General features: G+C 37.0%; 2 protein-coding genes and 1 long non-coding RNA gene across 4 annotated transcripts; all 3 read left to right on the forward strand.

The window, feature by feature from the left end:
- The first annotated feature begins 12,153 nt into the window (after positions 1-12,153).
- Positions 12,154-13,394, forward strand: LOC122965713. Its single transcript, XM_044329892.1, has 3 exons — positions 12,154-12,211; positions 12,439-12,765; positions 12,908-13,394. The coding sequence occupies exons 1-3, from the start codon at positions 12,154-12,156 to the stop codon at positions 13,282-13,284; spliced, it is 762 nt and encodes a 253-aa protein (XP_044185827.1). The 3' UTR covers positions 13,285-13,394.
- A 1,851-nt stretch (positions 13,395-15,245) lies between these two features.
- On the forward strand, positions 15,246-17,479 carry LOC122965752. The gene is made up of 5 exons (XR_006398291.1): positions 15,246-15,309; positions 15,985-16,074; positions 16,157-16,185; positions 16,665-16,733; positions 16,841-17,479. It is a non-coding gene; the product is annotated as an uncharacterized LOC122965752 (long non-coding RNA).
- A 997-nt stretch (positions 17,480-18,476) lies between these two features.
- Positions 18,477-26,522, forward strand: LOC123000040 (homeodomain-interacting protein kinase 2-like). Of its 2 annotated transcripts, none has more exons than XM_044377477.1 (13): positions 18,477-19,332; positions 19,675-19,866; positions 19,958-20,139; positions 20,270-20,390; positions 20,913-21,023; positions 21,181-21,252; positions 21,337-21,497; positions 22,357-22,473; positions 24,074-24,199; positions 24,313-24,450; positions 24,862-24,978; positions 25,183-25,320; positions 26,104-26,522. In XM_044377477.1, the coding sequence occupies exons 1-11, from the start codon at positions 19,144-19,146 to the stop codon at positions 24,935-24,937; spliced, it is 1,485 nt and encodes a 494-aa protein (XP_044233412.1). In that variant the 5' UTR covers positions 18,477-19,143; the 3' UTR covers positions 24,938-24,978; positions 25,183-25,320; positions 26,104-26,522. The 2 variants fall into 2 exon arrangements, with proteins under 2 accessions (XP_044233412.1, XP_044233413.1); XM_044377478.1 differs by having other exon boundaries at positions 24,349-24,450.
- Positions 26,523-26,984: the final 462 nt, after the last annotated feature.

Consider the following 26,984-nt stretch of genomic DNA (forward strand, 5'->3'; position numbering starts at 1 on the left):
ACATTATATATAAAATAACGTGATTAAATCCCTATCATGTGTTGCACATGTCAATATGTATGGTAACAAAAAACACTGTCGTGGCAACATCTCACAAAAAAATACAAATGAAGTTGTCAGCCCTCACAAATAAGTGTATATCACTTTTTTTAATGATGCACAGCAGCAAAAAAGGGTTTCAGCCCTAGGCTTTCCTCAGCATTAGGATGGAACATAGGATACAACAAACATACATTTTTATCACCATTTGATTTGACATGTAGCCCCAACACCAATATGTTGTGCATCAAGACCTAAGTTCTGAAGAATGATGGCAGTGTACACACAATATATAAGAAATATGCCTCTGAAGAAGAGTGTCAGACGGATATGTTGGATAGTTGCTTGTAATTACTGTCAAATACTATTTATATACTGTTAATATCATACATTAATTGGAAAAGTCTGTAGACAGTTGCTTGTAATTACTTTCAAATAATGTTTATATGAAGTAATGATTATTGAAATTTTCACATGATCCTATTTTTTGTACAGTATAAAAACAGTATTTACCTCTCAAGATACCTTTAATGGGTGTTCAAGGAGGATAATTTGAATATAATTTTATGTAATTTTTTTGTGTTCTACATCTGGAAATCTGTGCTTTGATTGGGCGGCCTCAAGGATAAACTGGATAATTCTATGAATTTACAAAAGAATACTGTATAAAACAAGCCTTTATTTAAATTAGGTAATTTTAAAGTATTTCTTCAGTGTTTTTCATTTTTTTGTGCAGATTTATACATTTCTTTAACATTCTAGCAATATTTTATAGTGAAAGGCTCGAAGGGGCCACAGCTGGGGACCCTGCACAGGGGCCTCAACGGGCGCCCCGAGAGCCTGTGCTCCCCTGCGTTGTTGTTGTCATCGTCATCGTCGTCGTCACTATATAAAAGTTAGACCCTAAAATTTTCAGGGATGAAATTAGTTTTCCATATGAGTCCAAAGAGCATTTGTTTTTCAAGTGTTTGTTCCCATGAGCCTTATAAAGCTAACTCAGTCATCATTACAGAGTAAAACCTCCAGAGTTCTGCTGACGTTGAACCCACATTCACCCTAAAACACTCCTCTCTTAGTTCTTAGAAAAATATATTTAGCTACAATGAGGAACCAACAATTCTCAAAACACTAAAATGTCGACATCACCATGAAGTTTTCAGCTGTATCTTGTCACCTTAACAGCTGCATAACTGCATTTACAACTCAACGTCCTCAGTCGTCTTCCTTCAACCTAACAACCAAACCAATTACTGTTAATCTTCATATTTTTCTACTTTATACAAATGAATGATAATGTTGCTCCGTAACTGCTGGATGTAGAAATGAGCAACTGTTTGCTAACAAGTTCAATGTTCATGTCAGTGTTGTGTTCATTTCTTGTTTCTGTTGCCCCCAAGTGGCCAAAAATCTCAGTTAATACATGTTTAACATACATGTTACAGATCACAACAAGTGACATTTCCTGTGTTTATTGGATTATATAAAAATTAAACATTTACAAAATATTTTTCATCAATTCAAATTTAGAAAAGAAAAAATCCAGACATTTCAACAACAGAATGAATACTGTACATCTAAGCATGAATTTCATCCTGATGAGTGAATGAAACTTGCAAATTCTGATTTATTTATGTTATATGACACATATGACACTTGTTTAACTCTTTTATTTCCACAGCAAACACAAACATGCTCCTTAAAATGTTTTAACTTTTCCAAAAACTGTTGAATGTATATTGGAAAGGAAAAAAAAGGTTTCTACTCTTTTCTGCTAAAACTAAAACTCTTCACTGACACATTTCTATATTCCACAGTTCGTACAGATTGTTCTGCTCTGAGCTACATAATGTTGGTGATGCGTGTGGCTGAACTCCTCCTCATCACTGTGATTACTGTTCTTCTCTTCAGAGCTCGAGGTGAGAAAATTCAGACCAACATTTGTTAAGTTTAAAACAAACTACTGCAACTTTAGAACTGAAATGTTACTCTGTGATTTATTTTCCAGGGAACCAGAGACCACCTGATGACAACATTGTGAGTTGATGTGTAAAATCAACTAATAAAGTCCATGTTGCTGTGATGCAGGACTGTGAATGTCTGACTGTTTGTGTTTGTGCAGGATTTAAACTCAGTAAGAAGCCGAACTCAACCTAATCAAAACCAAACTTGAAAACTAGACTACCGGTTATCTCCACCCAAACTAAAATAACAAAACCCAACACTCTAAACCATGTTGAGAAGAAAACTAAGAGAAGAAGAAGAAAAATTCCCCATAAGCCACTGCTGCTGTCAGTAATCAGGTGTGTGTCCACACCACCCCTCAGGTTCCCCCTTTTCTCTCATGAATAATTGGCTCCAAGTGCTTCATTCCTACAAAGAAAGGCAGAGGGAGAGAGAGAGGAAGAGCGCCGGAGAGAGAGAAAGCGAGAGAGAGAGAGAACAAGAGAGAGAGAGAGAAAGAGGGAGAGAGACAGAGAAAACACTCCCACAGGCAGTGTGCAGTATTGCACCTACATGCAATACTCAAACCTTCCAGAGATTAAAGTAGATTTCAGCAGAAAATTCCTCTTTGTCTTTTCATAAAGTGTTGACTGTCTGTTCCTGTGAGCTTCTTGTGTTTCTGATTCTTATCTGGTCATCATTAGAGGGTAAAACCTCCAGAGCTCTGCTGCTGTTGTTTCCACATTCTCACTGAAACACTTGACACACCTCTCATTTCTCAGAAAAACTGACCTCAAAGATACAATGAGGAACTAACAGGTCTCAGACCACTAAAACATCATCTTATTTGTTCTTTTACAGCTGCTACAGTATCACCATGTTGCACCATGTTGAGCATCAAGAGTCAAAGTTTGACTCTTCACCTGTCTGTTCATGTGTGCTGTCAGACGTCACCATGAATCCTGTCTGTTTTCTAATAAACACTATCTACAGAAAAGAAGAGCTGCATTATTGCAAACATTTATCTTACCTAATAGTCTGCACACGCTCAACTTCCTCAATTCTCATCTTCTTCCTTTCAGGAGGTCAGACACGTCATAGTCACAAATGCATCATGGGACTGGACACAGTGTGCACTTGAGACAAAATATGAGCCTTAATATACAGTAGTTTGCTTCTTACAGCATCAGATTGCCTCAATGTCTCTTTTAAAGGCAGAAACATATCCCTTTGTCTTGTAATCAGTGACACATAATCATGTCTCCATCCTACATGTTCATCCTGTTCAATCTTTGTCAGGCTGCTGTGACCTCTGACCTCTGACTGTCGGCAGCTTCTGTTATTGCTGATCAAAAACGTTGCATCACTGTGGACGAGACACAACTAAATGTTACAAATGTCAAAGTAAAAATGAGTTATTGACTGTTTGGATGAAAATACAGTAAATCCAACAGCTGACAAAAGACTAAGTGTCACTATGAGGAAGTGACATCACACTAACTGCAGGAGGTAGATGCTGTATCTCTCTACAACACAAACTACTTTACAGACTCTGACAGTTGAGAGCGTCGATCTCTTGTTCTGAAGATATCGACAAAGAAGGATCGTGAAGCACGATGGTTGAATTCAGATGGATTAACATGTCTGTCTGTGTGTTTTCTAAGAAGAGTTGCGTTACTGCAACCATTTATCTTACTTAACAGTCTTCACACGTTCAACTTCCTCTTCTTCTTTTCAGGAGGTCAAACACGTCGTTGTCACAAATACACCGTGGGAACGAACACAGTGTGCACTTGTTGAATCTTAATATGGTTTAATATGGCTGCTCTGACTGCAGAAACATATTTCTTTACCTTGTGATCCGTGATTACATCCCAGTTTCACAGGATCTTTGTCAGACAGCTGTGACATCTGATCTCTGACCTCTTTAGTGCTGCTTACCCGTCATATTACTGATCAAGAAATGTGAGTCAATGTCTTGTCAGTCACAGTGAATAAGAACTAAACTGTCAAAAGTAAATATGTTAATTAGTTTTGACAAAACTCTTATCAGTCTGCCTACATACAGTCCAGACAGTAAGTATTTGGACATTTACAGTTACAGTTACTACTCTAATTAAAGCTGAGACTTGGTACTTTAATGCAGTATTCATTGTTTTATTACAGATTGAATGTGCTGAAACACAGAGCCTGAAGAACAAAAACTGTGTAACTGTCCAAATACTTACTGCCTGGACTGTACATGCAGCAGAGTGAGGAAGAGGAAGTGACACACGTACAAATGACAGGAAGAAGATGCCTTACTTCACACATTACTTTAGAGACTGCGACAGTTAAGAGAAGCAGAGATCGATGAGAGAGAGAAGCAGGATGGTTGAATTCAGACGGATTCAAATGTTGTTTCTGATACTGGTGCTTCAGTTTTCAGGTAAGAAAAAAAGATTAATTTAGTATTTTATTAACCTTCTTAATTTGAGACAAGTATGTTGTTAGTTGTTAATATGTTGAGTTTAATGAGCTGAAAACTGAAGATGAGACACATTTAGAAAGTTCTGTTGTATCTAAAATGATCCTCACACTAACAATGAACATGACAGTCATATTTCTATTTATTTCAGTTAATTGTTCATATTCCTCTCTCATATGTCTCAGCAGACATAACTGGACAATATTCCTACTTCACACCTTCATCACAAGGTAACTCAACATTTTCTGTATGTTTCTTTACAGTTTCTCTCTCTGTTACTTTATTTGACTAACTGAGAAAGCTGAAGCCTCATATTATCTTCCAACCCCGTCTACTATAAATTACATATACTGTATGTCATATACTGAACACTGACCAAGCACTTTATTAATAACAACAACAGCTCTGCCAGAAATTCTACTTTTACAAAGTTTATAGTTTCAGTTTTCGTTGATATTGTCAGAAAGGTGATAATTCTGCTTTATATTAATATTTAGTTCATAGTGGATGGTGATGTACTGGAGTGTATTATATTGAAAAGTGTTCCTAATATTTTGTCTCCCTCATGTATTTTAATGGGATGGAAAAAATATTAGGAACACTTTTCAATATAATGCACTTTTATCTCTAAGGTTCCTGTGTTTGCGGATAAATCGGTGCCTGTTGAGGGCAGGAGGTGATGAATTTTCTCTCTAATAGTTAGAATTTTATCATTAAAGAAGCTCATGAAGTCATTACTACTGAGAGCTATAGGAATACATGGATCAATACAGTTATGACTCTTTGTCAGCCAAAGTGCTGAAGAGGAACCTCGGACTGTTTTTATTCTCTTCTATTAATGATGAGTAATAGGCAGCTCTGGCCTTACAGAGAACCTTCCTATATGTTTTAAGACTATCCTGCCAGACTAAACGAGAGTCTTCCAGTTTGGTGGAACACCATATTCTGACAAATGTTCACAATGTTTGCTTTAATTTGTGTTGTTGGGAGTTATACCACAGAGCGAACCTCTTATATTTTATTATCGTCTTTTTTAAAGGGGTAATGGAGTCGAGTGTTATTCCCATTATCCTGCGGCACTATCAACAACATGATCAGTTTGGGAGGGACTAAAGTTAACATAAGAGTCCTCTGTTGTATTGAAACATGGCAGTAAATTCAATACTGATGGAATTGCTTCCTTAAATGTAGCTACAGCACTATCAGATAGACATCTAGTGAAGACATGTTTGTCTAATGGTGTTACTCCTGTAACAGGAATTCAACAGTTATCAAGTAATGGTCTGATAAAATAGGATTTTGTGGAAAAACTTTTAAATGTTTAATTTCGATCCCATAAGTCAGATCAAGATCGAGGGTGTGGTTAAGACAGTGAGTGGGTTTATTTACACACTGAGAGAAGCCAATTGAGTCTAATAATGAGATAAACACAGCGCTGAGACTATCATTATCAACGTCCACATATTAAAATCACCTACTATAATTACTTTATCTGCACTAAGGACTAAGTTTGATAAAAACTCTGAGAATTCAGATAAAAATTCAGAGTACGGACCAGGAGGACGGTACATTATAACAAATAGAAATGGATGTAAAGCTTTGCAGGTTGGATGAGACAAGACTAAGAACAAGACTTTCTAGTGAGTTATAATTAAATTTAGGAATAGGGTTGATGATTAAGCTTGAGTTGAAAATGGCCGCTGTCTCGATGAATGTGAGTATTAATATGACTGGGGGGAGTGGATTCATTTAGGCTGACGTATTCTTCATGACAAAATAAATCAATATGATAATCTGAGATTAGATTGTTTACTAATACAGTTTCAGATGACAGAGATCTAATGTTTAAGAGTCCACATTTAATTCTCCTATTGTCTTGTACTATTACAGTGGTGGTGTTGATTTTCATGACATTTTTATGCTGAATCCTCTTCTGTTTATTTTAGATTGAATTGATTTGAGTGTCGGGGGACAGACAGTCTCTATGTGGTTTTGGGTGGGTTACTGCTCTAATGGAAGCACAGAGAAGCGTGTAGGACTGCAGCTCTGCCTCCTGGTCTCAACTCTGGGTTGTCATGGTTCAGGTCTACTAATAAACTCAGCCATATTTCTAGATATGAGAGCAGCTCCATCCAAAGTGAGATGTATGCCGTCTCTCCTAATCAGACCAGGTCTTCCCCAGAGAGTCGACCAATTATCATCTAGTTTAGGCTGGTGTGAAACAAATGCTTGAAATGTATATAAGCTACCATTAAATCCAGCTTCTGGACATGAACCATCAAGGCATATATGTGAAACCATGGTGACATGCATGCATAAGTTACATGGGTTTTCCCCAAACAATCAAAAAGTGAAAAGCAGTTGAAACGTGCTTTGCTGTGCTTGTGTCTGTATATTTTATCAGTTTTTCATTAACAGTGATGAAACGTGAGTGCACAGTAAATATCTCCCCTGGCATATAAGGCTCCTCTTTTTCTTCCTGTTTCTACTTGTCTGTCATTTTTCATAACATGAGGTCCAACTGCAGTCGATATCATAATATCTTCTTGAGCTCTTGAACCCATAAAGAGCAGCAATGTGCTGCATAACTTGCATAATTTTACAAATTGTTTTTCTAAGGACGTTTTCTCGTTATATCAGGAAACTGAGAAAATATTTTTTGTTATGGTGGCAGCAATACACTGCTGTACAAATGCAACTGGTTAATCTTTTATTTCCATGGTTTTTATTTCCACAGCTCACATGAACCTGCTTATTAAATGTGACAACCTGCCAAAATATTTCAAATGTACATACTTCCTTTACTGTCATGTTGTTTCTCTAATTAATACTCGTACAGATTGTTCTGCTCTGAGCTACATAATGTTGGTGATGCGTGTGGCTGAACTCCTCCTCATCACTGTGATTACTGTTCTTCTCTTCAGAGCTCGAGGTGAGAAAATTCAGACCAACACTTGTTAAGTGTAAAACAAACTGTAAGTTTAGAACTGAAATGTTACTCTGTCATTTATTTTCCAGGGAACCAGAGACCACCTGATGACAACATTGTGAGTTGAAAATAACAACTGAACTGATGTATAAAAAGACAAATGTGTACATAAAGAGACTGTAAGTCAGTGCAGGACTGTGAATGTCTCACTGTTTGTGTTTGTGCAGGATTTAAACTCAGTAAGAAGCCGAACAGCGAAGCGTTCTGGTCCAGCAGCCAGTCAGGTAAATATCTGATGGTGCGTTCAGGTTCTGCTGACTCCACTGTGACCTGTGTTCACTTTTAAAACTTCAACAGTCAGCTGGGAGGAAAATCTGGGAGTTCAGGGCTCTTCTGGGGAGGAACAACTTCATTTATTTGTATATGTTAGATTATCTGTGATTGTGTTGAATGTGCAGCAGCAGAAACATAAAGGTCAAAGAAGTAGGGTTGTGATTTGTGAGTTTTCAGTGTGAGTGTGTCAGAGTGGGTTTCTTTGTGTTGTTTTTCACAGGAGCAGAATGATGAAGATGATGGTGCGGTGAACTATGAAAACTTTGGAGAACCTTCTACTTCTGTCAGACTCCACTGATCAACGACTTCCACACCAACATCAACTCACCAGAGAAATGACTCCCTTGCTGTTATATCATTAATATGGTCTCAGTTTTACATGAGTAGTTGAATTCTTTACATAAAGAAAGAATCATAAGATCACTTTGAGATTTGTATGTTTTGTGTGCTGAGAAATTTTTATTTTTAGTCTGACTTGGACAACAATATTCAAATCTGGATTTTATCTCTTGTTAAGAAGCTGTGAGTTTTATTAAATGTCTTTTCCTGCATTATTTCTCAAGCTTTTCTCACATTTTAACTCATTTAACTTCCTTAAATCTGCTTCAAGTGGAAGAATTTAGACTTGACTTTAAGACTTTTGTTGCTGCTTTTTAAGCTGCAGCAGCTTCAGATCAGTTTCATGTTTAAATTTACAGAAGAATTAATTTTAACTTTCATTTATTATTGTTAACATGTTTGTCAGGAAGCCAACATGTGTTTGGTTTGAATGAGCTTTGAGTCTTACTGCAGTCAGTAACAGTCTTCTCTTTATTATATCTGATAATAATATAATACGCAAATAAAGAAATATTAACCACTTAATTCTACACTGTGTTATGTAATTATTTCATGTACTAACAGTGTTCTGACTGATAATGAAAGGTGGATATTTTCAGCTATAGACGTCCTGCTTCTACTCAGAATACAACTTCCCTTATCTGTCTGTTCTTTCACCTCTAAATCTTCCATCTATTCACACTTGGATCTAAAATGTGTCTAAATACAAATAGAAATACACTCAAAGTTACCTGAGAATGCACAGAAATCCAATAATTCAATCTACATTCAGCAGTGTTAAAGCACATGACGATGCATTGTGATCAGAGGCTGCATATAAAGACAGACGGAGCCGGTTTGATTTTATTTATTTTGATTTTATCACTTGTTTCCTCAAATTTTTAGACACACTGACATCAAAAAGGTCAGCAATAACAATCAAATGTTCCTTCGTGCAATGATGGAATTTATCAAGGCTAGGCTGCACAGCAAACTCTTCAAGATTAATCTCCATCAGAATACAAGTTCAACCACAAAACCAGAAGAACAGGTCAACTACAGCCTGATACAAAACACACACACACACACACCAAATGTTGCCCATACAAGACAGCAGCACACGGTCAGTGGTGTTCAACACACTTGTGCGTAAAACTTTACTAATACACACAACGTATGCACTATCAAACAACTAGCAAACGAACCAATGTATCAATGCAACACCCCACAGTGTCAACTATGTATCCATTAACACTTGGAGAGGCAAAAAAAAAGTTACAATGACACAATTTGTAGTCACGAGTAACTGCGCTGAACCAAAACGCACAGTTACCACACTAAGGTGAAACAAACAAAGCCAACAACAACTTACCCGCACTCTGTGTTGAAAGCAAGTCTACAAAAGCAACGCCAGTGTGACAAAACGTTTAAATGAGCCCCCAATATGTTAGGGCCTCACCAAACAAAGGCTCCCCCTGGAGACCGAAACATAACAAGGACGCCAAAACCTCTGCTTTAACAACAGCCATTTATTTTTCAACTATTTAACCATACTTAAAAGGTAAAGAAAAAAAACAAACAAAAGGAGATGAAGATCCCAGCCAAACAGAACAAAAGATGGGAAGTTACTGGGCCAGCCACGCCATGGGCCGTTGCACCCAGCTCATTCCCCTACCTATTAAAAGAAAAGTGTACTCAACCTAATCAAAACCAAACCCGAAAACTAGACTACCGGTAATCTCCATCCCAAACTAAAATAACAAAACCCAACACTCTAAACCATGTTGAGAAGAAAACTAAGAGAAGAAGAAGAAAAAATCCCCATAAGCCACTGCTGCTGTCAGTAATCAGGTGTGTGTCCACACCACCCCTCAGGTTCCCCCTTTTCTCTCATGGAATAATTGGCTCCAGGTGCTTCATTCCTACAAAGGAAGGCAGAGGGAGAGAGAGGAAGAGCACCGGAGAGAGAGAAAGCGAGAGAGAGAGAGAGAGAGACAGAGAGAGAGAGAGAGAGAGAGATAGACAGAGAGAGAAAGAGAGAGAGGGAGAGAGACAGAGAAAACACTCCCACAGGCAGTGTGCAGTATTGCACCTACATGCCACACGTAACAAAGCCTCAAGCTGTGGAAGTTACTGCTTCACTATGATGACTGTTAATACATTTCACACAGCTTAAATGACCAAAGTCACCTCTACAGTGTGCATATAGCATGAAAAACCTTCATATTAAATGTTAAGCTGCCTGAACTGAAGCTCAACTAAGTATAAACAAGTTAACTCAGCATCAGTATGTATTAACGTGCACTGCTGGAGTCTCAGAGACCTCAAACCTTCCAGAGATTAAAGTAGATTTCAGCAGAAAACTCCTCTTTGTCTTTTCATAAAGTGTTGACTGTCTGTTCCTGTGAGCTTCTTGTGTTTCTGATTCTTATGTGGTCATCATTAGAGGGTAAAACCTCCAGAGCTCTGCTGCTGTTGTTTCCACATTCTCACTAAAACACTTGACACTCATTTCTCAGAAAAACTGACCTCAAAGATACAATGAGGAACTAACAGGTCTCAGACCACTAAAACATCATCTTATCTGTTCTTTTACAGCTGCTACAGTATCACCATGTTGCACCATGTTGAGCATCAAGAGTCAAAGTTTGACTCTTCACCTGTCTGTTCATGTGTGCTGTCAGACGTCACCATGAATCCTGTCTGTTTTCTAATAAACACTATCTACAGAAAAGAAGAGCTGCATTATTGCAAACATTTATCTTAACTAACAATCTGCACATGTTCAACTTCCTCAATTCTTATCTTCTTCCTTTCAGGAGGGCAGACACGTCATCGTCACAAATGCATCATGGGACTGGACACAGTGTGCACTTAAGACAAAATATGAGCCTTAATATACAGTAGTTTGCTTCTTACAGCATCAGATTGCCTCAATGTCTCTTTTAAAGGCAGAATCATATTCCTTTGTCTTGTAATCAGTGACACATAATCATGTCTCCATCCCATATGTTCATCCTGTTCAATCTTTGTCAGGCTGCTGTGACCTCTGACCTCTGACTGTCGGCAGCTTCTGTTATTGCTGATCAAAAACGTTGCATCACTGTGGATGAGACACAACTAAATGTTACAAATGTCAAAGTAAAAATGAGTTTTTGACTGTTTGGATGAAAATACAGTAAATCCAACAGCTGACAAAAGACTAAGTGTCACTATGAGGAAGTGACATCACACTAACTGCAGGAGGTAGATGCTGTATCTCTCTACAACACAAACTACTTTACAGACTCTGACAGTTGAGAGCGTCGATCTCTTGTTCTGAAGATATCGACAAAGAAGGATCGTGAAGCACGATGGTTGAATTCAGATGGATTAACATGTCTGTCTGTGTGTTTCCTAAGAAGAGTTGCGTTACTGCAACCATTTATCTTACTTAACAGTCTTCACACGTTCAACTTCCTCTTCTTCTTTTCAGGAGGTCAAACACGTCATTGCCACAAATACACCGTGGGAACGAACACAGTGTGCACTTGTTGAATCTTAATATGGTTTAATATGGCTGCTCTGACTGCAGAAACATATTTCTTTACCTTGTGATCCGTGATTACATCCCAGTTTCACAGGATCTTTGTCAGACAGCTGTGACATCTGACCTCTGACCTCTTTAGTGCTGCTACCCGTCATATCACTGATCAAGAAATGTGAGTCAATGTCTTGTCAGTCACAGTGAATAAGAACTAAACTGTCGAAAGTAAATATGTTAATTAGTTTTTGGTTGCAAAAGAATTCAGAGACAAAACTCTGATCAGTCTGCCTACGTACAGTCCAGACAGTAAGTATTTGGACATTTACAGTTACAGTTACCACTCTAATTAAAGCTGAGACTTGGTACTTTAATGCAGTATTCATTGTTTTATTACAGATTGAATGTGCTGAAACACAGAGCCTGAAGAACAAAAACTGTGTAACTGTCCAAATACTTACTGCCTGGACTGTACATGCAGCAGAGTGAGGAAGAGGAAGTGACACACATACAAATGACAGGAAGAAGACGCCTTACTTCACACATTACTTTAGAGACTGCGACAGTTAAGAGAAGCAGAGATCGATGAGAGAGAGGAGCAGGATGGTTGAATTCAGACGGATTCAAATGTTGTTTCTGATACTGGTGCTTCAGTTTTCAGGTAAGAAAAAAAGATGAATTTAGTATTTTATTAACCTTCTTAAATTGAGACGAGTATGTTGTTAGTTGTTAATATGTTGAGTTTAATGAACTGAAAACTGAAGATGAGACACATTTAGAAAGTTCTGTTGTATCTAAAATGATCCTCACACTAACAATGAACATGACAGTCATATTTCTATTTATTTCAGTTAATTGTTCATATTCCTCTCTCATATCTCTCAGCAGACATAACTGGACAAGATTCCTCCTTAACTGTCAGAGATGGAGATGAAGTTACTTTGTCTTGTCAAAATGTGTTAAAGGATCAGGATAAATATAACAGTACTACCTGGACCTTTGTTTCAAGAAACACAGCAGCAGTAGTGCTGATGAAACTTGGGCAGATTGGTGAAGAAGCCAAATCTAAATCAGACAGACTGAATGTTACAGCGAACTGTTCTCTGGTTATAAAGAAGGTCACAGTTGAGGATGTTGGTCGTTACACCTGCAGACAGTTCAAATCAGGACGACAACAAGGTCAAGCTTCTCAGGTTGATCTGTCTGTTGTTACCAGTGAGTATTTACATCATAATGTTTTCAGCTCAAACTGTCTTGTTAGAACAATATACTGAAACATTACAATAATTATGATTACAGTGATGAAGTTAATCTGACTCTTGTTGTCTTTCTCTCACAATATCTCCATCTTCACCAGTGACTGAATATAAGGACAATAATGAGGTGACGTTAAACTGCTCTGTGTCGACATATGATGCGTGCAGACACACAGTGAAGTGGCTGTTTAAGGGTAAAGATGTGGACAAAGATAACAAAGACTTGAAGACATCACAGTCTGCCTGTTCAGCCACTGTGTCCTTCCTGACTTCTCATTATATTTACACACCAAATCATGAGTTTTTGAAGTGTAACGTCACAGATCCCAACAATAGAAAAGTGCAGCTGTGTAACATCAGTCCTCAGTTGTCATGTGAGAAACCAGGTGAGAAGATGATGAGCTGTTTAAAATCACTTTATTCTGATATGAAAAATGACAAAACTGCATTTATTTATTTGATGTATTTTAAGTTTTAGGTTGATATAAATGTTTCTCATTTAGTCACAGCAGATGGTGAACAATGTGTTTTTGTCTCATTTTAAAGTTTGTTGGTTTTTGTTATTTAATCTGTCAGGTGTGGCTGAAACAACAACACAAGAAGGTGAGCAACAAAGTCACTCATATGTATTCAACATTTTATTCAATGTATTCAACCACTGCTGCCCCGGCAATATGTGAAAACAGCTGTTTACTAGTGTAGATGTAGACATTCTTTCCCAAAGACTTTTAATCAGTTCAAATTGCAAAAAGTGTATTGTGACACATGATGACAGAAAAGTGCAGCTGTTTATCTTCAGCTGTTGGACCACAGTTGAGAAAACAGGTGAGAATATGATGAGCTGTTTAAAATCACTTCAGACTGATGTAAATATTTACATAAAATATTTGTGTATTTTATAGATTTGAAGTTTTAAGATGATATTCTTTCTCATTGAGGTACTGCAGATGATAAACATGAAGTATTTTCTAATTGTATAATTTCTGGGCTACAATTACACCACAAGGTAACTCAACATTTTCTGTATGTTTCTTTACAGTTTCTCTCTCTGTTACTTTATTTGACTAACTGAGAAAGCTGAAGCCTCATATTATTTTCCAACCCCGTCTACTATAAATTACATATACTGTATGTCATATACTGAACACTGACCAAGCACTTTATTAGGAACAACAACAGCTCTGCCATAAATTCTACTTTTACTTAAAAATGTACTTAAGTGCATTTTTTGAAAAGTGTTCCTGATATTTTGCCTCCCTCATGTATGTTAATGGGGTGGAAAAAATGTTAGGAACACTTTTCAATATAATGCACTTCTAGTAGAAACTTAATGCTCGTTGAATTATGTTTTCTCTCAACATGACAAAATACTGTTAATTAAAATATTTGGCAAATTGCAAAATGTTGATATTGAACATGTGAGTGAAATGTTCACAGACAATGTAGTCGGAGTTTTTTTCCACCTAAATATCAGATCTTTCAGAAGAAACTATAGAAATATTAAAATTTGTATGATGATGTTTAGGCGCTGGCAGCACTTTGTTAAGGTTGGGGAAAGATCATGGTCTTGCTTTAATACAGAAAAAAGTCTGCAGTGACTTAAGCACGTTGTTAAGTTACCCCATTCTCTGGTGCTTCTTGTACGTCCGTCATCTACCACAACCTCCTCCCTGCGACTTCAGACTGATAATTTAAATGTATAGCTTCATTCATTCGAAAAAGTGTTGCCTCTGATCGTGATCCAGGCAGTGATTTGCCAACACAGTGTAACTGGGAAAACAATTTAATTGTATATGAACATCATTTCTAGGAGACATGGTTGTACCAACAGATAAACCTTGAAACACATTTTTGCTCAAAACGAGGACTGTTGGTTTTGATCCCCATCACTTATAATGTAAGTGCATTATGAAGGTAAGTATTGATTACAGCAAGAAAAACCAACAAATCCTCCAAATTAAACAACCAAATACGTGGTTTGACCATGTGACTCCAGAACAACACATATCAGCATTTTCTACTCTGGTGTCTATATCAGCAGTAATCGGCAGGGCATCATCATTTGTCTGTGCTTTCCAAAACTGTCACACATCACTGTTAAACAATAATGATGTCTTATGATGTGACAATGCTGTGGTTCAGGTCTGGTTAGGTTTAGGGAAAGATCATGGTTTGAGTTAAAATGATCACTTTGTTAATGTTAGAGAAACATGTGGTGTGAGTTAAAGTTACTACTTCCTTAAAATTAGGCGACCTTCATCGTCATGGCAACAGTAAATATAGTACATGTACAAACATTACACCTGCTAAACATCAGCATGTCAGCTTTGTCATTGTGAGTATGTTAGCATGAGTCGCTAGTGTTTAATTTAAAAACAGCAGAATAGATGCAGGTGAGGATGCAACGACAGCAACAATTATATCAACTACAATAATGTCAGAAAGCACAAAAGCAGAGACAACAAAGACCTGAAAGTGCCTGCAAACAATGATACCCAACAAGGTAGAAACTGAACATTTAGCATTTGCTTCTCTAACTAACATTCAGATTCAAAGGGATTTATTGGCATGACCATAATCAGATACAGTTTCGTCAAAACACTGTCTGAATACTTAATTTATAATACATTTAGAACATTGTTACTGAAAGGAAAGAGTGAAAAGGAAAAGTACATATAGGCCCTCATTTATGTAAAAAATCATGCAGAGTGTGTTGGAAACCTATAACAGCAGATTCAACTTCTTTTCTTTTTTTTTAAAAAACTGGATTATTTTTATACATAAGCCAATAATGCCATGTCTCTCTGTCTTCCTCTTTTAAAGTCTAAAGTGTGAATACTGTTATGATGCAATGAAGTATGAGTGTCAGACTAATGTTTGGCTGTGAGTAAAGATATTATCTTCATCAGTCAGTCAGTCTCAGTCAGTGTTCAAACACATGTCTGAGTAAATGGTCGAGTGTTTAGTAATGCTCCTCACTGTGAATATTTGCAAATCAGTATTTTGAAGTTGAATTGGACTGTTTTTGCTCAAGACATGATAACAGTAGAAAACTAAGGTTTGTGTGAGAGAAACAATAGTAGTAGTGAGTGAATTCTCTTCTAGTTTAGCAGCAGGATTTTGAACAGAACAGAAAGCTGCAGCCTGAATGTTTTTAATGTTTTCTTTCTCTTTCCAGGTTGGTGGTGGTACATCATTGTGGCTGTGGGTTTAGCAGCACTCTTACTAACTGTTGTTGTGGTTGTCATCAGACGGAAGAAAACTACAGGTGAGAAAGTCCACAGATGAAACTTTTTGAGAAACCTGGATTTTCAGTGTTGAAACTAAAATCGTCTCTCTTTGTCTTTCAGGGAACAACATACAGATGGATGAAAACACTGTGAGTTTAAAATTCAATCATCAGGTTTATATGATGATTATTATGATTATTATTGTGATTATATGATTGATATTATAAGACTTTAGAGAGTAAACCAGTATGTATGGTCATTTTCAGTCATTGTTATTTTAAGTTCTGTAAAAGTGAACAAGAATAAACATTACTGACTGTGTTGTTACACTAAAAGTTTCACTAAAAGAGGTCAGATGAGTCAGGGACTGAGCTTAGCTTAAACCCTGCAGTGACTCAGTCTGGTTCAGAAACCAGTCAGGACCAATGAGATCGCACACTAGACATTACATTTACTTGTATTTGTTTTCCATAATGTGGCAGTATGATAGAAACTCTTGAGTCTAACTGTCATCTGCAAGATAGAAGAAGACAGAATACAACTAGAATTGAACTGAATGAACTGAAGAGGTGAGTCAGTATAAATCCACATGTTACTGAGCAGCCATCATGTTGTCTTCACTGTGTAGGATGATCCTGAAGGTGGTGTTTCCTACGCCTCCATCAGCTACACAAGGAAGACCGACAGTAAAGCCCGGGTAAGAAGTCTGATGCTTCTGTCTTCTGTCTTTCAACATGTGGCAGTGTGTTGTGGTGGATTTCACATAGTCGTATCTTGTGTAATTTATGTTGTGCTGTTTCTCAGGTTCGGGGCAAAGATAATGCTGATGAAGATGATGCAGTGACCTACAGCACTGTAAAACCTTCCTCCTCTTCTGCTGCTGCCTCCACTGATCCCAGCAGCCTCTACACTACCATCAGCTAACCAAACAAACCAAACTCACGTCATCACATGATTCATTTTTTATGATCAGTTTCAGAATGTTTTGCTGTAAAAAAGCTGTTTATCCAGAAGGGGTGTCATAAGTTAAGTAGTAGCAAAATGTAAAAAGGAGAAGCAATAATGCAAAATTCTTGAAATATAAATTAACATAAGATATGTTACATTTTACTTGATGAACCTGCTATCAAACGCTTATTGTGCTCAGTGACGGATGTGGTAGCATTGTAGTTCAAGTTTTAAAATCTTGTTTTCATTTTTAAACTTGTTGCCTGTAATGATGAGTTTTGAATAATTTATCAAGGATTATTCATTTTTTTAATTTTAAAATGCTTTTATTCTTTATTTACAGCATATATTTTCTCAGTTTAGTATCACCGTTAATTGTTTGATATGCATTAATTTGACCATTTATGTCTTTGTTTAGTCAGTTTTGAATATCCTGGTATGAAAGTGTTCAAAGCAAACTGAAAAGAGTTGGGATGGGGCAGTCGTAAGGATAAATTGGATAATTCTATGAATTTACAAAAGAATACTGTATAAAACAAGCCCTTATTTAAATTTGGTAATTTTAAGGTATTTCTGCATTGTTTTTCATTTTTTTGTGCACATTTATACATTTATTTAGCATTCTAGCAATATTTTATATATTTTTTTGTTTTTATTTTACAACAGTTGGACTGTAAAAATGCAGATAATGTCTACAGTAAATATCTGTATTTTTTAAAAAAAAATCTTTGTAGAATAACTAAAGGGTTTTTTTTTTTTTTTACCAATATTTGACAGTAAGTGTTTTTTTTTTTAACTTTTTTTAAAACTTCTTTTTTTTACATTAACTTTAAAGTAAAAAAAACAGAAAGTTGCCTTAATTTTACATAGGGTGTGTATTATTTGTATTTTTACATAGAATTCAATGTAACGTAACATTCAAGACCATTAAGTAATTGAAAAATCCTGTTAAAAAAAACTATAATATTCCATTATATGAATTTACAGATTACAGCCTTCTTGCCTTGGTGAATATTTTTAATAAAAATAATTTACTGTGTTTTTATGGCATTTACATTTAATGTAGAAAAAACAAAAAAAAAACAACCAAAAAACTGTAAAATAATACAGTAAATTTCTGTGAAATAACTTTTTTTTTACAGTGCACTTTAGGAACAGTCATAAAATTTCTAAAAGAAAGGTTAAAGGTGTTTTTACTGCTCTCCGATGTAAAAATGGGTCAAATTTCACCTGAACAGTATGTAGGGGTTAACATGGTACTTTTACTTTTAATACTTTAAGTAAAATGAGTAATACTTCTGTAATTTTACTTGAGTGAGATTTTAAATGCACAGCCTTTTCTTGTAATGAAGTATTTTGACATTATGGTATTGTAAGTAAAGTATCTGAGTACTTCTTCTACTCTCTAAGTGATTCGGATTTGTTCCATCTATGACATCAGAAAAGTGCTCCAAGTTCTGTGAATATTGGTACACAGAATGTCATCACAGAGGACTGAGGACAAAGACTGAACAGAAAACCAGGACTAAAATACAAACTGAACAAATAAGGAAATGGGAAACAGGCAAGGAATTGGCTGGGGGAAACACAGGGCTGATGAGGCTGATGCAGGGCAGGTGTGGGGGAAACACAGGGAGCACACAATCACTGCTCTCCATTCCACACACCCAGTTAAAAAACAAAGGTGATTGAATATTTTCAGTTTTTCGCCCTAAATTGTGGAATAGTTTGCTACTAACAATTAGATCTTACCCATCCACTGATATCTTTAAACCTCGTCTAAAGACACATCTCTTCTCTTTACTCTCTTAATTGTCATCTTGAAGACATTTCTAACCACACTCTGGCTTTGTTTGTTTGTATTTTATTTGTTGTTTGTGCAATGCTGTTTGTGATTTTATCAATATATTCTATGCTTTTATTTATTTACTTATACCCTCTTATTTAAATCTGTGTTTTTATTTGATCCTTCCTGTGTTTATATTTGATCATTCATGTGTTTTTGTTTGATTGTAACCATCTATCAAATAATCCCATAATTCAATCTCTCTGTGAAGCACTTTGGTCAACGGTTGTTGTTTTTATGTGCCATATTAATAAATTGACTTGACTTGACTTGGTTTTTACTAATCATTCCTCTTGAGAAATATAAATCTACTATGGCATCAGACAGACACAATCCACCTCCTAAAAAAACCACTCTGTCCTTCAAACTCCCCACAAACTACAAGTGTCTGGAAATTGTGGGGAAGGGAAGCTTTGGAGTTGTGGCAAAATGTTATAAACGAGACTCCGGGGAGACTGTGGCTGTAAAAATATCCAGAAACACCAGCAATGCAAAGAAAGAGGTGAGTGAGTTACTTCATTGATTTTGGATGTAAAACAGTAATTTTAATTAATTTAATTTTAATTTAATTTCTACAAAATGCACCTGCAGTCAGTACCAAGAAATATTATAGGAAAAGTATATAAATATACTGTATTAGTTTGTGTAAAAGTGACAATTTTCATCGACTTACTGTAAATCAATAAGATGGCTTTTATATATTAAAATATTGAGATTTATCAGCAGTGCTTTCTCTGTCTGCACTCCTGCCTTGTATGTAAGTAGACCTGTTTTTTATGGGAGGGGCTTCAAAGGAACATATCGACTACTAGTAAAGCAAATAAAATTTGTCCCATATCTCCAGTTGTCTATGCTGCAAAACCTCATGAGGCAAGAACTGGATAAGCACAACATTGTCCGGTTTCAAGAGTGGTTCCAAATGGACAAAAGAACTGCACTGGTGTTTGAGATACTAGACATCAGCCTTCATGATCGCTGGAGAAAGAGAATTTTAGTTCCTATTCAGTTACAGGATGTCAGAACTGTCATCCAGCAGGTACAACATTAAAAAAACAAGCAAAACTAAAAGCTCTGATCTGTTTTAAACTGTGGTAGAAGCTCTGAATCATATTATTTTTTTCTTGCAGTTGGCCACTGCGCTCAATGCTCTGAAGAACGTTGGTGTGATCCACACAGATATCAAAATGGACAATATCATGCTGGTGGATCATCTCAGGCTGCCCTTCAGGGTGAAGCTTATTGACTTTGGCTTGGCAATTCTCAGATCAGAAGCCCAACAGGGAGGTTTATATCAAACTTGTTACTGCAGGTGAGGCTCCGAGAAACTATGCAATACTATGTTTGCAGATTACTAGTTTGTAGGATATTTGTGCTCTGTGCTAAGTAATTTTATTACACAGAATATAATAATGTTCCTCATTCTTGTGGTCCACTTTCAGGTCACCAGAAATTATTCTAGGGGCACCGTTCTCCGAGGCAATCGACATGTGGTCGCTGGGGTGTGTTATGGCGGCAATGCTTGGTGTGATCCTTTTCCCTGGCACCTCTGAACATGACTTGGCAAGTAATTTACTGTCACTGGTCTTTGATTTCTTTCTATTGTGACAGAATTGCTCCACCCGTCTATTCTCACCTGAGCGGTTAGGCTTTTCTCTTTTATACCTTGGTTTTATTTCAGTGGTTTTGGCCAGTATTCCTATCAGTTGTTTAGCATCCTCACAATGGTTAACAGTGCATTTTGAAGCTTTTAGCACAATGTGCTGTGTATGTATAACCCCTTATAAACACAACCTGTAATACTTAGTGTTTACCCCTCTTCAAAGATTCAGAAAGATGAATAAATGTGACTCAGCCTCGGTAATTTATTCAGAATTCTTATAATTAACTTTAATTTCTTTAAATTGTCCTTTTAAAATATAAAACTCTTTGTTTTATGTCTGATTTATTGTAAGTCTTATCTACTGTCTCTGACAAGCTGGGAGAAGTTGTAATTCTAAATATTATTGTTGGTATTTTAAATATTATGAGTGTAGCCACGTAAAATGCCCTGTATAATATCTTTATATACCACTTTAACTCCAGATAAGATACATGATCGACCTCTTCGGCCAACCAGATGATAACTATCTGGATTCAGGGATAAAATCAAGACTGTTTTTTGAAAAACAGTCTAGCGGTCGGTGGAGTTTGAAGGTACGACAATACCCCCTCTTGATATTTCCATACCATCCTCACTGTTGTCTTCACTCAATTAAGAGTAGTCCCAAAATGTTCTTGCACTTCGCTAATAATTTACAACCATCAACAATTTAAAGAGGGTAACTAAGATAAACCTTTACCTTTCTTTTAGATAGGCGAAGATACTGAGAACCCCAAATACCAGAGGACCTACAAATTCTGCTCTCTGGATGCTCTGAAAAAGGTAGGTGTTTAGTAGCTCTTGAAAAGCCAATTTCAGTAATTTTCTATCAATGAACCGAGATGGTAACAGTGACTGTTTAATTAGCTGGATTTGGATGACGAGGCCCAGGCAGAAGTGGCGGACAGATGGGAGTGCATCGAGCTCTTAAAAGAGATGCTCAAAATGAATCCAGGAGAGAGGATTTCCCCGAGCCAAGTCCTCAGCCATCCCTTTATTATCAAGAGCCATCTGAAGGATATCTCTCTGTGAGTGTGTGTGCTTCTTTGTATGTTTAGATGTGAGTATTGATTATCAGAGCAGCAGCCAGTAAGTTAGAAAGAATGTGTCATTTATCAAAGTTAGTAGACAAGAAAATAAATAGACGCTAACTTTCATTAATGTTTGATTAATATGAGATTTCCTGACAAAATCCACAGTCCTCCTTCTGTGCAAAAAATGTATTTAAAAGTTTATCTGAAGCTAATTTGAAGCTTCAGCGTCCAAATGAGTCAAATCAAGTAGATATCTTTCAACGTTAGTCTTTTTAGTGCCAAAGTCCCTCTTTTTGTTACTATACTTACACCGCAGTATAAATCATTTAACAGCAAGTTTAGCTATACCATGCTACTATTTTGCAAAACTAAGGGCTATCAATTATCAATATTAATTCAAATTCAAGTTTATTTATATAGCACCATCTCATACAAAAGCAGTTCAAAGTGCTTTTCATAAAAGAAGAAACAGCAAAAATGTGCAAATAAACAGAAACATCATGCATACATACAGATAAAAATCACATAAACATACATGCATATGTTCATACAAACAAACATACTGTTCAAATATGGTGCGATCATTTAAGAAAAATGCTCGACTCAACAGGAAGGTCTTTAGTTTGCTTTTAACAGAACACAGTGTTGGAGCAGGTTATTTTAAGTCTTTATCATAAACAGAGCTTATCTAATGGCATAAACAATCCTCAAGCATCATCTCTTGGGTGTCTGTCAGTCACATGTAGGCTATCCGTACATAGTTACGCCTCATTCGATTTATGCTTTATTTATTCGATCACAGCTGCATGTTGTGCCAATGATCTTCAACTAACAGCTTGTATGAAATCTTCAGGTCGACATACACATCACCCCCAGAGTATGTGGATGAGTGGCCCAGGGAGTCCAAGAAGAGCAGCTGTCAAGGTCTGTGGACGACAGCCAGGGAGGAAATTTCCAAGACCAGTAACTGGTAGGCCAACACAGGGTTAGCTAGATAGATTTATTTCACAACAATAAAAGTACAGACAAGTTTCTCAGTCTGAACAGATAGAGGAGGCTACTTCACAGCCACGAAACACGTTTTTAAGTTTAAGCTTTTAAGGTTGACGCTCGTAAATTATATATTTTTCCTGATTGTCAACAAATTCCATGAAAAGACCAAACCAACAATCCGTTATCCATCTCTCAGTACTTTCTTTGTTCCCCAAGTTCTCTGTGGTTCTCAAGCCCAAAAACTTTTTTACAGCAGATATTTTCACGTGTCATAGCAGGAAAACTGGTGTAAGTTAATAATTATCAGTTTAGCTTTACCAGTTTAAGTAGCCAGTCATTGTGCATGCTGGTGCTCTGGACACGGTTTACTGATAAACTTATAAAATAGATATCATTAATGATATCAAATTACACCTGTGCTTAAGTCAAAATGGCTGCTGTGAATATGGTTGGTTCTTAGTTAAAGTTAGCATTAGCACTCCATTTAGTTATGTGGAATAACAAGCTGACTTAGCCAGATGTTGGTTTGTTTAAAATGGATTTTTCAAATAACAGCTTGGTAAAAATGAGTACATAAATTCAGTTTGAGCTTTGCGGTACGGTAACAGTAGCTAGGCTACCTTGATAATGTTACAGTTATCAAAATATTTGGCGATTAATTTAATATCTGGCAGCTAACTGATTAATCAACTAATGGTTGCAGCTTCACTTTGGATACTGATTATTACTCTTCTTAGACCTGCTGCACGCTGCTTCAGCATGTTGAGAGAGTCAAACTCTGACACTTCCTGTCTACATGCAGTTGTATGCAGTTGTCTATATTATTACAATCACTGTTCGAGGAAGCGGTTCAGCAAATAGTTAGTTTATGAATAGTCAGATCACACACATGTTAATATATGTATTATGTCCAGTTTGTTCATTTACTAACACTATGATAATAATAGTAAAATCTCTTTGTCTTATAAGTGGCTTGAATACATTTCAACATGTGATTTGTTTTGAAAAATTATTGTGGGTGTTATTATGTTCCATTAAAAAATAAAGTTTGTTATTTTAAAAAAAAAAACCTTTATTCAGGGGAGTTTCTCTGAGAGCAATGGTCTCTTTTTCAGGAACACCCTGATCACATTCACACAGTTACACATTCATAGCTGGAAGCTGCCCAGTAAAACCACAGTCTGATCTGCTGCCACTGAGCAGCTCCACTGGAGCAGTTCTGGGTTGAGGGTTTCGCTCAAGTAGTGGGTAGTAATGAGGGAGGGGCAAACACAGCTAACAGCCCTCCAGTCACTCATGCTTTGCCTCTTTTATTTATTAATGGTGAAAACAGATGTACCAAATTAGTTGTGTTTTGCTGCAGGGTTGCTTCTTGTTTATAGTTAATTGTGATTAGAAACATACTCTATAATGGATATAATGTTTTAATCAATGGTGCAAGGATGGGTGGGTTTCAGGCAGCTGTCTGCTGTGTTTGTGATCCATAAGGAGTTGGTGCTTCCCCTGAATCAGTGCCTTTGATTGGCAGCAGTTGTCTCTTGTGTGAGAGATCTCTATCATCTGTCCTCTTTCAAAAGCTCTGTTGGCATCTTCTGGTCAGCTTTAACTACGAGAAAACACCAAGACGTCCTGGATCAGCCCACTAACTCAGGCAGATCTCAAGTGATTTGGATGACAGCAGACGTACTTGAGAGCATCGACAGGTAGGTTATACACTTATATCTGTGTGGTCAAAGTTTGGCACACGGCACAACCAACCTCTGCGATTCTAATGTATGCATGACTTTGGAGCCTCCCCTGAATCACTTTCCAACAGCACTGCTGACATCTTCCACTCCTCTTTAACAACAAGTCCACCGGAGGATGTCCCGGATCGGCTGATGAATTCAGAAAACAGCAGCTCTCCAGAAGATTGGACAACAGCCAGGGAGGAGTTTTCTGAGAACGTTAACAGGTACGCCAACACCATGTGACCCTGAAGGAATACTAGTGAGTGTTCCTGCCAAAAACAGCTGTTAATTGTGTTAATATGGGATGAAAGTTATCTTCCTGTGTGACTTTATGGAAAGAACGAACTTGATTCTACAGTATATAATATGAGTCTAACCCTGCATGCACTTTTCCTCCTTCATTTCAGTCTGTGCACAGCACTCGATGGGACTAATTGTTCTTTTTTCCCACGTTGCAGAGGACATTTTACTGATTGTAATCAATAGTATGACATATTATTATCTGGTCTGGTAAGTCCATTGGCTCTATAATCACTGGCATTAAATGTAATAACTGAAAAGACTGAAGAATGGTTGTTGCCTCAGACATGTGTTTATTGGACCTGTGATTAATTGCACATGTTTTTATTCAACAGCTCTCTTGGACTTTTCTGGTCAATGTCTCCTCTTGAAGATTTCCTGGATTTTCCCACCGATTCAGGAACATCTTGAGAGATCTGTATGATGGCAGAATAGGATGCTCTTGAGAACAGGTAGGTTACAAAGTTCCCACCATGTAATTATCTTCATTTATTATCATCAGCTAAGTTTAGCATCTGTCGCGGCATGAACCATCCTGATCTCTTCCATTTACATAATGAGTGTGAGGCCTCCCCTGAATCAGTGCCTTTAATTAGTTTTATGATCACGGTTGCCTGTTGTGTGAGAGATTGACTTTATGAGTCCTCTTTGAACAGCTTTGCTGACATCTTGTGGTCAGCGTTAACTCCTAAACAACATGAACATGTCCTGGATCAGCTGACGGAGTTACATGACAAGAGCTTCCCAGAAGATTGGATGACGGACAGGAAGGAGTTTTCTGACAGCTTCAACAGGTACGCCGGTGCGCAGTTAATTTGCTGTCAAAACAACATCATGAGGACAAAAGAACTCTCCAGGAAAATACAGTATGTTACAAGTTAATTGAAAAATACCAACCATCGGAAAGGATAAAAGACAATTTCCACAGTGCTGCACATCACTCAGAGTCATTACTGAATCAGGCCAGAACCAGTTCTTGTTTGAAAGTCACAGACTTTGTCTAAAACTAGGAATTATCTGGCTGTTATTGTTCCAGATCCTTTTAATCTTTTATTATTATCTTTTATTATTGAGTATCTCCCAACCAAATCCAGTCAGTTTCCCCCTTCATATTACAGTACAGCTGCACAGCATAGTGAGGCCTCTTATTCAAATACAGTCATATCAGTAAAGACATTTTTAATCAGTTTGACAGCAGAATAGCTCTACTTTAGACAGTCAGACCACCTCTCTTCCTGTCCGGTGTGAATTATATACAGAAGTTCAGCTGCAGTTTTTCCAACCAGCAGCAGCACCTGTGAAAAAAAGCTTCACCTGCAAAATGTCACTAAAAGTCTTTCAGTCCAGGGGTTTTACTCCTGTGTAGGAGACGGGGAGCATTGTCTCATGATCCATCCAAGCTCAGAGTAAAACATTAAAGAATTTGGCATATTTGCAGACAGCAGAACATCCTCACAAACTGTCTGTGTAAGAAGGACAGTTGTGAGGTGAGGGAGGTTACCAGAGGCTTGTAGACAGTCTTACACAGCTACAGGAAACACTAACAGTTGCATCTTTCTTTTATTTCCAACACACAGGCAACTTGTATCTACGTCTCACCAGAGGGTGGCGCCAGAGATCCTTCACAACATGTGCAACTCACTTCTGAAAACTCCTGCTTCATTATATAACCAAAGTATGTAGACAACTGAACATTAAGCTCATATGTAATCATTGAAAACCTAATTCCAACACAATGGGTATTACAGTCATACTGCACGCTGCTGTATACCTGCATCAGTCGTTTACAGCACACCGAGCTCATATCCTGTCAGTGGAAAGACATTAAAAACTGTGTTCTGCTGCATATACTCGGCATTCTGCATGATATACTTTCCAAGAAAAACAAGAAAATCAGTGGTGGATAGAGTACAGTATTTCTGTTCCTGGGTGAAAACATCTTAAGTTTGGGGGATTTTCATGTTTTCAAACCAGGTAAAGGGAATAAAGGAGTGAAAATAGAAGGACTAAAGCAAGAGGAAAGGAAGGAAAGTGGCACACAGACGTATGTGTATATATATGTGTGTGTGTGTGTGTGTGTGTGTGTGTAATATATACAGTATAAAGAAGAAGAAAAAATTAGGAGGCAATGAAGGAAGGAAAGAAAAAATGAGATTAGTGATATTTTGTGTTATTATTCTATGTTTAATGTAAAGTATAGGTTTGGAAACTTCAGCTGTCAGATAAATGTAGTTGGTACAACATTTATATATAAGTAAAGTACTAACATACATGTAATCAGTCACTTTCTACCTCTGCCAGTGTTTCCCCTTATGTATGTCAGAGACATTTAGAATGACATAAAACATGCATTTACCTTGTATTAATATTTAAATTTCAAAGCGTTTGGGAAATATCAAACAGATCTTGAGCGTCGAGTGTTTTAGTGCATTTTTTATTGCCACAGTATTTTCTAGTT

Source organism: Thunnus albacares, chromosome 16, assembly GCF_914725855.1.
Source record: "Thunnus albacares chromosome 16, fThuAlb1.1, whole genome shotgun sequence".
Classification (NCBI taxonomy): Eukaryota; Metazoa; Chordata; class Actinopteri; order Scombriformes; family Scombridae; genus Thunnus; species Thunnus albacares.